At 24.5% G+C, this 12,963-nt stretch overlaps 4 protein-coding genes across 4 annotated transcripts in view; 2 read left to right on the top strand and 2 right to left on the bottom strand.

Annotated features, from left to right (window-relative positions):
- CYP508A2-1 (cytochrome P450 family protein) overlaps positions 1-1,595 on the top strand; it is a gene marked incomplete at both ends in the record, with an annotated part of 1,800 nt that extends 205 nt beyond the window's left edge. The window contains 3 exons of the mRNA XM_639991.1: positions 1-211; positions 314-1,332; positions 1,433-1,595. The exon at positions 1-211 is cut by the window's left edge and continues 35 nt beyond it. Coding sequence (XP_645083.1) covers positions 1-211; positions 314-1,332; positions 1,433-1,595 — 1,393 coding nt within the window. The remainder of the gene's footprint in view (positions 212-313; positions 1,333-1,432) is intronic.
- Positions 1,596-1,698: 103 nt separating this feature from the next.
- DDB_G0272602 (hypothetical protein) lies at positions 1,699-3,352 on the bottom strand (the record flags this gene model as incomplete). Its single annotated transcript, XM_639990.1, has 2 exons — positions 1,699-3,108; positions 3,194-3,352. The coding sequence occupies 2 exons, from the start codon at positions 3,350-3,352 to the stop codon at positions 1,699-1,701; spliced, it is 1,569 nt and encodes a 522-aa protein (XP_645082.1).
- A 143-nt stretch (positions 3,353-3,495) lies between these two features.
- Positions 3,496-7,453, bottom strand: DDB_G0272807 (hypothetical protein; the record flags this gene model as incomplete). The annotated part of the gene is made up of 5 exons (XM_639989.1): positions 3,496-3,926; positions 4,067-4,158; positions 4,247-4,569; positions 4,674-6,730; positions 7,444-7,453. 5 exons carry the CDS (start codon positions 7,451-7,453, stop codon positions 3,496-3,498), a joined length of 2,913 nt encoding a protein of 970 aa, XP_645081.1.
- Positions 7,454-8,173: 720 nt separating this feature from the next.
- DDB_G0272600 (RING zinc finger-containing protein) lies at positions 8,174-12,896 on the top strand (the record flags this gene model as incomplete). The annotated part of the gene is made up of 2 exons (XM_639988.1): positions 8,174-9,797; positions 9,910-12,896. 2 exons carry the CDS (start codon positions 8,174-8,176, stop codon positions 12,894-12,896), a joined length of 4,611 nt encoding a protein of 1,536 aa, XP_645080.1.
- Between the last annotated feature and the right edge of the window lie 67 nt (positions 12,897-12,963).

Genomic DNA, 12,963 nt, shown 5'->3' with positions numbered 1-12,963 from the left:
ACCAGGTCCTTTTCCAATTCCTATATTGGGCAACATTTATCAGTTAACCAATTTACCTCATTTTGATTTAACAAAGATGAGTGAAAAATATGGTAAAATCTTTAGAATTTATTTAGCAGACTTATATACAGTTATTGTTTGTGATCCAATAATTGCAAGAGAGCTATTTGTTGACAAGTTTGACAATTTCATTGACAGACCAAAAATACCAGTATGTAAAATTTTTTTTTTTTTTATAATAGTTTTTATTTCTTTTTTTTTTAATAATAATAAATAAGATTAATTAATTAAATAAATAAAATAAAATAAATAGTCAGTAAAACATGGAACATTTTATCATGGTACAGTAGCATCAATGGGTGATAATTGGAAAAATAATAAAGAGATTGTTGGTAAGGCAATGAGAAAGACCAATTTAAAACATATTTATCAATTATTGGATGATCAAGTTGATGTATTAATTGAATCGATGAGAACCATTGAATCCAGTGGTGAAACATTTGATCCACGTTATTATTTAACCAAATTTACAATGTCAGCAATGTTTAAATATATTTTCAATGAAGATATTTCCAAAGATGAAGATGTGCATAATGGTCAATTAGCACAATTAATGAAACCAATGCAAAAGGTATTCAAAGATTTCGGTACTGGTAGTTTATTTGATGTTTTAGAGATAACAAGACCATTGTATTTCTTATATTTAGAATGGTTTACAAGTCATTATTATCAAGTTATTAATTTTGGTAAAATGAAAATTTATAAACATTTAGAAACTTACAAACCAGATGTTCAAAGAGACTTAATGGATCTATTGATTAAAGAATATGGTACAGAAACTGATGATCAAATTTTATCAATCTCTGCAACAGTTAGTGATTTCTTTTTAGCTGGTGTTGATACTTCTGCAACTTCTTTAGAATTAATTGTAATGATGTTAATTAATTATCCAGAATATCAAGAGAAAGCTTATAATGAAATTAAATCAGCATTATCATCAAATGGTGGCGGTGGTGGTGGTGGTTTAACTCAGAGAAATAAAGTTTTGTTATCAGATAGACAATCAACACCATTTGTTGTATCATTATTTAAAGAAACATTAAGATATAAACCAATATCACCATTTGGTTTACCAAGATCAACTACCTCTGATATCATTTTAAATAATGGTCAATTTATTCCAAAGAATGCTCAAATTTTAATTAATTATCATGCATTATCTAGAAATGAAGAATATTTTGAAAATCCAAATCAATTTGATCCAACTAGATTTTTAAATTCTGATTCAAATCCAGCTTTCATGCCATTTAGTATTGGTCCAAGAAATTGCGTGTAATGTATCTAAATTATATTCTCACTCAATTACTTAATTGATTTGAGTATTATCATGTATATATTTTCAGATATTAATTTTTTATTTTTAATAATTTAGTGGAAGTAATTTTGCCCAAGATGAAATTTATATTGCATTATCAAATATGATATTAAATTTCAAATTTAAATCAATTGATGGTAAACCAGTTGATGAAACTCAAACTTATGGTTTAACATTAAAACCAAACCCATTCAAAGTAATTCTTGAAAAAAGAAAATAAAAAAAATAAATAAATAAATAAATAAATAAAAATATATTTATTAATTTAAAAGTACAAAACATATTTTTTATTTATTGTTTTATTATTATTATTTTAAAATTTATTATTTTGTCCCCATAATAATTTTAACTTTTGGTGGAAATGGTACTTTATCTTCAAATTTATAATTAATTAAATGAATTGTTTTTAAAGATGATGGGAAATTTTTAATTGGGTGGATAATGTTATCAAGATAAAGAGTTTCAAGTTGATCAGGTAATTCAATTGATTCATTATTGAATTGATTATGAAGGTATAATATTTTAATTGAGCTTGGTATTGACAATGCTTGTCTTTTAATATCATATAAATGTAATTCTTGAATTGATGATGGTAAAACACCATATCCTAATGATTTTGAAAATCCATCATGTATATGAAGACATTTTACATTCTTACCAATTGATTCAGTTGTTAATGGTTCATTAATTCTATAAAAGTGAACTGTTTTAGCTGAATCTGGTATAACATTCTTTGTGAATTTAATTTTACAATTATCATGAAAATGAATTTCATTAACTGAACTGCATTGAATATAGAATGCATGTGATTTTTTAATATCACCAATGTGTAGTACTTTAATTGATTTTGGAACAGAGTATACCAATTCTTTAAATCCATCTAATAATATTAATGTGTCAACTGAATTTGGTAAATTACCTTTAACAATTGGCCATGTATCTGCATAATCTCCATCAATCGATACACTCTTAACACCTGATTCAACTTTACCAATTACATATTTATTACTATTATTTTTAAAAATTTCAATTGATGCTACTTTTTTAATTTCAACCGGTGTAATTTTATCCAATGAAATTGTTGTTGTTGTGGTTGTTGTGGTGGTTGTATTTCTATTATCATACATTGTTGTTGAGTCTGGTAATGGAGCAGTTGGAATTGGTTGATAATAAATTGGAGAACTCAAATTTGGTGTTGATAATGCTGATGATGATGAAATTATTGATTCTAAATAATTTATTTTTTCTAATAAAAATGAGGTGGTTTTTTGATTACTGATATCTAATTGTTGGATTTTATCATATAATTTATTGAGTATTGGCGATAATGCAATGTAATGACAATTTGATTCATGTGATTGCAATTCTTTAATTGGACCAACCCATGAACACATTAATGAACTTGCATTACATTTAACTGATTTTGAAGTACATTCATTTGAGTGTAATTTTAATTGTTCTCTTGTAAATTGTTGATTACAATCAATACATATTACTTTACAAATTCTTTCAAAATGATTTCTATATTCACAACGACGAATTAATTGATTTCTATCACTATTACTATTGAATTCACAACCATCTGTATTGCAATAAACTAATAAACTATCTAATGTATTTGTTACAAATTTTGGTGGTAAACTAACTGATTTTATATTAAATGATTGTTGGCAATATGGACATCCTTTTTGACCTTTTTCAATAGACCAATTTGTTAAACAATCTTTACAAAACTAAAAAACATTTTTAAAAAAAAAAAAAAAAATTATTAAAATTACATTCATTACATTATTTTTTTTTAAAATTATAATAGTTTACCATTTGTCTGCAATTTGGTTCGACTACTGGTTCCAAAAGTGGTAATAAGCAAATCATACATTCTAACTCTTTATCAATTTCAATTGGTTCTTTATAATTGTAAGTGATAGTTTGTAAATTTTTAATTTCATTACCATTTATTTCATAATTAATTGCCATTTTTTTTTTTTTTTTTAACTCTGAAAATAAAAAAAAAAAACAAATCAAAAAAAAAAAAAAAAAACAAATCACAAAAAAAAAAAAAAAAAAAGAATTAAAAAAATTAAAATTAAGATATTTTTATTTGATTTCAAAGAAAATTATTATGTATAATTATTTTTTCTTTTTTTAAATACAAGAATAATGTTTATTATAGATAAAATTATCAAAACAACCAAAAAAATAATTATTGCTATCATGAAATGAGTAGTGGATTTATTACAATCACAAGTTGGGCATTTAATATTATCATTATTACTACTATCACTATTATGATGACTATTTTCGCTACCATTTCTACTACCATTATCACTTGTAGTATTATTATTATTTTGGCTACCACTACTATTATTATTTATACATTCACCTGCCATACATGTCATTGGAATTACTGGTAACATTTGGTTAATAACATTTTGGCTAAAAACACAATTATTACTATTACTACAATTAAAAAAAGCATCTCCTTCAACAGCTGATATTAAACCATCAAGGATAAATCCACAATAGGTCGTGCAATTACATGTATGTAATTCTTTAAAATATTAATATTTTAAAGAAAATATTAATATTTTTTAAAAAAAAAAAAAAATACTTTTTTTTTTTTTATTTATTTATTTTATTACCTTTTTTTTTTATATATATTTATGTATATGTTATTTTTTTTTCAAAAACCAATAACGGTTTTATTTAACTTTGTAATATTATCAGCTATGATTCCATCAACACCCAATTCTTTTTGAATTTTTACATTAACAGGATCAACACTGGAAAAAAAAAAATAAATGTTAATATCTTTTTATAGATAAATTAAAAAATTAAAAAATTAAAATAAAATAATATAAAAAAACTTACTTTTTACTACCATAAGTGAATAATAATAAATTATCACTATGAATTAAATTTACAAAAGAATGATTATTTAAAATTGTTTGACTATCACAAACAATACCATCCAAATTTACAGTTTTAACAAAAGATATTGCATTTGTAATGCTATTACCTCTATTATCATTAATATTTACATCTGGGTCGAATTCTTCAAAGAATGTTGGTGTATCACAACAAACTAAAAATAAAACTGGATATCTAAATTGTTTAGTTCTTAATAAAATTGCGATATCTGGATCAAATGTTAAAAATGCAATTCTTCTATCATTTGTTTCATTAAAAACAATCTATTTTTAAAATTAAAAAAAAAAAAATAATAAAAATAAAAATAATTAATTTTTTAAATTTATATAAATTAAAGGGAGAGATTAAGATTTAAAAAATTACATACATTTAAAATTATATCAATAAATTCATTTCTTTCAGGTGCTTTAAACTTACGTAAATTTTGCATTGCTAAATTTGGATATTTAATTTCAATCATAAAACCAATTTCTTGTGGTACTAAATGAAAAGCATCTTGAAGTGTTGAAAAACGATCATGAATGATACTAGATGGTCTAATTGTATTATTATTTTTATTATTATTATTATTATTATTATCATTATTTTTATTATTATTATTATTATTATTATTATTATTATTATTATTATTATTATTATTGTTGTTATTATTATCACTGACAACCAAATTACTATTACATTGTGTAACATTTTCTAAAAATGAGGAAGGATCAAATGAAGTTGAAGATGGACAACTTGATAATGATAATAGATCACTTGTACTCTTTGAAATACGTAATGATTTTAATCTTTTCAATTTTTGACTAATTAAATCACTTTTGTTTGTTGTCGGTTTCACCTTTAAAAATTGTTCCAATGTTAAACGATTGATTGTCTCTTTCATTGTGAAACCTTCATTTGTTTCAATTTCAATTTCATAATCATGGAAAATCACTGGTACACCATCAAAGGTTAATTGTAAATCGAATTCCACCATTTTAGCTCCAAATTGAGCCGCTGTTAAAAATGATAAAATTGTATTCTCTGTGACAGCGTTTGCATTGATACCAAAATTGTTCTTACCATTACCACGATGTCCAATTAATGTTTGAGGTTGTTCAACGAATGAATGCCAAAGATTTGATAGTGAATTTTGAGGATGAGAAAATGGTGTCACCACTAAATAGTTGCAACGAAATTCACCAATTGGGAAATACTTCTCCCCAATTATTGGAGTATATAACTTACCCCATAAATCTGTCGAAACTTGATTAGAACAAATATATGATTTACCTAAAACTTTATAACCATTTGGTGATGATGGATATGATGTTGGAGATGATGCACCATTACTACCAATATTACTATTGGCTGTGGCGGTGGTGGTAGTGGTAGTAGTAGTAGTTGTATTGTTGGTAGTGGTGGTAATTGGTAAATTCAAACCATCTTTTAATAATAAAGTTACACTAAAACTAAAAGAAGATAATGAATGAGTATGTAATACCAATTCGGTGAAACCAGTCATTGGTAAATGAAAATCTTGTGATAAACCAAATGGATCATGTAAACGAAGTACCAATTGATTTTGTTCAATTAGATGATCATATAGATGAACTGGTGATTGATTATCGTCACATTGTAATTGAATACGTAATTGATATTCATCCTCTGGTAACCAACCTCTACCAATCCATGGTTTTGAACCAGACTCTAATACTCCAAATAACCCATCATTAACAAACATATCAATACCTTCAATTGATAATGTTCTACTCAATCCCTTACTTGCTTCCCATTCAACTAAATTTGATTTACTTGTAATTGATGACGATGACGATGATGTTGATGTGATTGATGATGTTGACCCATTGCTATTAATTAATTGATTTCTGTGATGATGATGATGATGATGATTATTTTGATTTTGATGATTACTATTATTACTATTTGATTTAATGATATATTTATAATTGATTCTAGTTGCTTTTGGGAATGATAAAATTATAGTCCAAATTAAATGAGTATCTGTACATTCGGAATTAACCATTTGAGGTGCATCCTTTGATTTCCAATTTCCAATCTCTGCACTATCACCAATGATTGCTAAAACATTATTCTCTCTAACGTATCCAATTGGTGTTTCAACTTTAAATGTTACTCTTGTTAATAATACTTCATGTGGTAATATATTCCTACTTCTTTTGACTTCACAAGAATCTCCACCACCATCTCCTCCAATTAATGGTGTTGATGTTGTTGTTGTTGTTGTACTACTATTATTAATATTACTGCCTTTATTACTATTATTATTATTATTATTATTATTACTAGAAAATGATATATTATCATCATTATGGTGGTGGTTTCCAAAATTATTTATTTCATTATTATTATTATTACTATTACTATTACTATTACTGCTGCTACTGTTGTCGATGTTATCCTCTTTTAATTTTTTAATTTTTGTTATTGGAGATGAAATTACCATATTTAAAGTTTTTTTTTTTTTTTTAAAGGTTTGTGAAATTATTATTATTATGTATGTTATAGTTTTGGTATTATATTATTAATAATTTTTTTTTTTTTTTTTTAATGTACAATTTTAATTATATGAAAGGAAGAAAAAATAAAAAAAATAAAAAAAAAAACAAAAAAAAAAAAAAATGGAAAATTATAATTTAATTTTGAGGGTTTTGTTGTTATTATAAATAAAAAATTAAAAAAAAAAAAAAAAACTGAAACTAAACCGAGTTGTTGTTTATTTTTGAGAGAAAAAAGTAAAAAAAAAAATTAAAAAAAAAAAAAAAAAAAAAAAGATATTTTTTAATAATATGGTGTTAGATTACTATTATAAAGAACCAACAGTCACGCCTGTTTGCAAATATGTCATAATTTAATTTAATTTATTTTTTTTGAATTTTTTTCTTTTTTTTTTTTTTTAGAATTTTCAACCTTTAGAAAAAAAATCTTTTATTTTTTTTTTTAATTTTTTTTTTTTTTTTCTTTAGATTTCTTTTTCCTTTTTTCCAACTTATTTGACCACGAGCTCGTGGGTTCGAAATGCCCATACTCGTTTAATTTGGATAATTTTCGGGTTTGTGTGTGAAAAAAACAATATACATATAATGAATAGTAATAATAATAATAATAATATTTACCTTTTTCCATTTTTTTTTTAAAAAAAAAAAACTTATTGAATTTAAATAAATAAAAATTTATACATACAAAGTTTAAAAAAAAAAAAAAAAAACAATTTTTTTTTTTTAATTATTCATAATTTTTTTTTATTAAAAAAAAAAATAAATAAAAAAAAAAAAAATTAAAAAAAATAAAATTTAAATTGATTCGCCACACAGGTAGTATATTTTTAAAAGAAATATTTTTTAATTTAAAAATGAATAAAATGTGATTTCTTTTTTTTTGTTTTATTTTTTATTTTTTTTTTTGTTGTGCACTTAAAAAAAAAAAAAAATTAATTAAATTAATTTTTTAAAAAAAAAAATAAATAAAATAACATAAAATTTAGGTGTAACAAAAAAAATTTTGCTTTTTTGATTTTTTCAAATATTTCATTATTTATTTGAATATGAAATTTTAAATCTTAAGAAAAAAAAAAAAAAAAAAAAAAAAAAAAATCAATGCATTTTTTTAAAAAGAAAAAGAAAAAGAAAAATATGAAAATAAAAAAATAAAAAAAAAATCTTTTTCAAAACAAAAAAAAAATAAAAAAAAATAAAAAAAAAAAAAAAATAAAAAAAAAATTCAATTTTTTTATTTATTGTCATTGTTATTTTATTTGTACCATTTATTTATTTTACTTTTTATTTATAAACAAAAAAATACATTAAAATTATTTAAACAATAAATTGAAAAAAAAAAAAAAAATAAATGACCAATGAAGAGGAACAACAAACAACAAATCAACAACAACAGCAACCAACACCACAATTAGTTATAAATGATTTAGATAGTATATTATCACCAATAGGTGGTGGTGGTAGAGTAAAGTATACATGTTTAGATGTTTCAAAAAGATATTTAGCATTGGGTGCAAATACTGGTAGTTTATATTTCTTTGAAAGGAAATCAATGTCATCAATAATTCCAAAGAATAAAAATCAAGATAATCAACAACAACTACAACCACAACTACAACAACCACAATCATATTTATTACCAACAGTTAAAATATTTACAAATGAAAATTTATCATTCACACAAATTTTATCATTAAATGATATAAGGGATCAAATTTCAATTATAAAGATAAATCCATGTAATGATAATTTAGTAGCGATTGCAACACATAAGACCATATTCATCATTGAACCGAATATATCAATTCGTAGAGAGAAAGAGAAAGTATTGGTCAAGATGACAGATCATCCAAAAGATGCAGAAATTACAACATTGATATGGAGTCATTGCGGTGGTTATTTATTTAGTGGCGATGATTTGGGTAACCTTTATTGTTGTTCCGTCACAAAAGCTAGAAAATCATTCTTTTTCTCTGCTGACCTAGTTTATAAATGTGATTCAAAACTTGTACAATTGGATATAATACCATCGATACCAACAATAACAAATACACAACTACACCAGGATATTCAATTAACCACAAACTCAAATTCAAATTCGAATAATTCGTCATTAAATAATCATCATCAACAACAACAAAATATTGTACATACTATACCAATAACAAATTCAATACCACCAGTAAACTCAATCACTATTTCAATATTAGCAAGCACATTAACCAAATCGATAGTTGTAAATTTTCAAATACTAACAGCTACCAATGTTGGTAAAGTATTGAGTATCATTCAAATTGGTAAGAAACAACGTGAGAATACTAAACAGGGTGCTTGTTTTCACCCATTTTATAAATCCTCTGTTTACACATCAAGACCTGGCAAAAGATTATGGTTAGCCGATCCAATTGATGGTCGTGTTTTATCGACTATGAATTTCACACCATCCTCAACCACAAACGAAGATGGTACTACAAATCCAATACCAAATATAATATTGAAACCAAAACCATTAATATCTTCAAATTCATCCAATGATGCAAATACTTATCTCACTGGTAAATTCCCAATGATATTCTCAAAGTTATTACCATTTGGTAATTACTTAATATCATATGATGAATTATCATTACTCTTAATCGATGTTAATGAAGTTGAAGTTTTAGAATGGAAATTAGATACAAATCAAATTCATGACTTGGTTGTTTATCATGATTCAATCTATGCATTACATGGTCAAAATCATTCTATCTCTAGAATTTTCACTTCAATTCCTTTAGAAATTTTACCAACTCCTCAAGAATTACAAGAACAATCTGATCAATTACAAAAACAACAACAACAACAACAACAACAACAACAACAACCTGAGGAAATAATAAGTGAACCACAATCACAACCACAACCAATAGCAATAGCCTCATTAATTGAGGAAAAGAAAGATGAACAATTACAACCAAAGAAATCTGAATCACAAGGTAATTTTTTTTTTTTTTTTTTTTTTAAAAAAAAAGGATACTTTAATGATTTTGCTGAATTGATATATTAATACTTTTTTTTTTTTATTTATTTTTTTTTTTTTAAAAAAAGAGAATTTAACAACTTTATCAAATAGTGATAATATAATTGGTAGTGAAATTGATAGTACAAATACTGATAATTCTACATTATCAAGTAGTACAAATTCATTAACTATTGAAGGTAGTGCAAGTTTGCCATTAGTTAGTGAATCATCAAACCAACAACAACAACAACAACAACAACAACAACCTTCATCATTAAAATCATCAACTGATCAATTCGTTGATGATAAATTATTGGATAGTACAACAACGACAACAGCAGTTGAAACATCAATTCAAAGAGTAGCATCAAAAGAATGTATTTTCTCAGATATTCCTTTATCATCAGAACCATTAATGGTATCAACAAGTGTTAAAGATCCAACTTTAGCTGCATCAACAACTAGAAAGGTTATAAAGAAAAAGGTTATAAAAACAGCATTACCACAGGATCAACAATTAAATGGAACAAATAATACAGCAACTCTATCAACTTCACCACCACAATCAATAGTATCATCATCAACAACAGCAACAACAGCAACAGCAACATCAACATCAATAGGAGCACCAACAGAAGTCAAAAGAACAGTTATTGTAAAGAAAAAAATTATTAAAAAAGCAGCGGCATTATCAACTACAACTACAACCACACCACAAATCTCATCGCCACCAATTTCAAATCCTACACCATCACCACCTTTATATGTAGAAACCGTATCATCATCAACAACAACAACAACAACCACACCAGCAGAAGTATCATTATCACCAAAAAAAGAAGAAACTACAATAGCACCAACACCAACACCAATACCAACATCAGCAACAACAGTTACAGCTAATAATATACAACAGGGTATTTTTAAAACATTAAATTCAGCTACATCATCATTCTTGGAGATTAAGCAATTTGCATTAAATAAAACAAATGAAATTAAATCTGATATTACACATAAAATTTTAGGTCCATCAAGTGGTGATGATATAAATTCAAGTAATAATACAAATGTAACATTAAATAATACAACAACAGCAACAGCAACAGCAACAACAGCAACAACAATAACAGATAATTTAAATACAACAATAGTAAATGAACAACAATCACAACAACATCCAATTGAAGTTTTAGAGAAATTAACCAAACAAACCTATGAATCTTTACAACAATATAAAGAGAATAAGACAAAAACAACATCATTTGAACCAATGTTACAAATTTGGGTACAATTATTTAATTCTATCGAAGATAGTGTTATTCCAAGTGATATGATAAAAGATATAGTTACAAGTTGTTTCTGTTTTGGTATAAATTTGAAATCTACTAAAGAGTGTAGTACTGGTGGTGGTAGTGGTAGTGGTGGAAATGGTAAAAGTTTAACACATACAAATAAACTTTGTAAGTGTTGGAATGAACAATTAGCAATTGAATTCATTAAAGAGTATTATCAATTTTTAAATACCAATAGAGTTTATTTAAATTCAAATGAACGTAAATGGGATAGATGTATAGAACAATTGGTTGAATTTGAATCATTTACAAAACAAGAATCAAAGATAATCTCAACCATTTATCAATTCATTGATTCTTCAGATTCTTCAACTTGTTTAACATTATTGGATAGTCATTGTTCAAATGATTATGGATTATTATTTAGATTCTTAAATCAATTATTAGAATTGGATCCAATTGAATCTTCAAAATTCTTTGCAAAACATTTCCCAATTATATTACCAAGAAATATTTTAAATTTTACAAATTCTTTAATTGAAAACGATGATATTATTATTAATAAAAGTAATGATAGTGGTGGTGGTAGTAGAAGTAATAAAGAATTAGGTAATTTAATTAAATTTGAATATTTAAATCAATTAATGAAATTAAAACCAGAATGTAAATTTAATTCACTAGAATTATTAGAACAATGGTTCCTTTCAAATTTAATGAATAATAAACCAAATCAAAATCAATTATTTGAAGAAAGAGAAGATATGTCAACAACATCAACAAGAAAATTTATACCAAAATTAAAATCAAATTTAATTGAATGGAAATCAAAAGATACTTTAATACAAATTATTGATAATGTAATTAATAATGAATATGGTAATGGTAATTTATTGAAATCATTGGAATCAATGTCTGCTGAAAATGGTTTTCATATTGGCCTTTATAAAATTTATGAACATTATTTCAAAAATGTTTATTCTATGAAATCCATTTTACATAATCAAGAACAATTGAATCATTATTCAAAGAAACTCTTGGAATTAACCATTTTCACTGATGATAAAAAAGGTTTTTCAAATTGTTTTGAAAATAGTACATCAATTGAAATTTGGTCAAATACTTTAGAAATTATGAAACAATTAAGAATTGATCAACATGAAAATGAAGATCAATCTGGTGAATCAAGTATTACATTTGAAATTTCAGAATTATTTATATTGGATTTAATTGGTAAAGCAATTGGTCCATTGGAAACTATTGAATTGGTTTGCAAATTTTCAGAAATGTTTGAAAAGAGTAAAATTGAAACTAAATTATTATCAGATTGGATTAAATTTGGAAAATGGTCGTTGTATGATAGACCAAAGTTATCATATGATATCTTATCACTTTTGGATAGTCATTTATGGTTAAAGAAACCCTTGACCATTTCACCTCAATTCTTAACTATGATTGGTCCTGAATTGGACCCAACTTTACCAAATAATCCATTCAAAGAATTCTTTAATAAACTTGGAACTTCAAGTCATGATAGTGGTGATAATATCGATTTTAAAATACCTTCATTCTTTGAAGATAATTCACGTAGACATTGGGGTGTAGAAACTGAATTATCAACTGGTTCTTGTCCAATTTGTACCTTATCTTTAGCTGAAAATCCTGAATCTTCATTTTTAGGTTCAACACCCGCTACAATTATAGTATTCCCAAATTGTGGTCATTCATATCATCATTGTTGTATTGAAGATCAAGGTTGTATGTTATGTTTTTCAAAGAGATAAAAAAAAAAAAAAAAAAAAAAAAAAAAAAAAAAAAAAAAAAAAAAAAAAAATAAATATTATTAATAAT

Source organism: Dictyostelium discoideum, assembly GCF_000004695.1.
Source record: "Dictyostelium discoideum AX4 chromosome 2 chromosome, whole genome shotgun sequence".
Classification (NCBI taxonomy): Eukaryota; Evosea; class Eumycetozoa; order Dictyosteliales; family Dictyosteliaceae; genus Dictyostelium; species Dictyostelium discoideum.
This window is presented reverse-complemented; position numbering and strand designations above follow the sequence as displayed.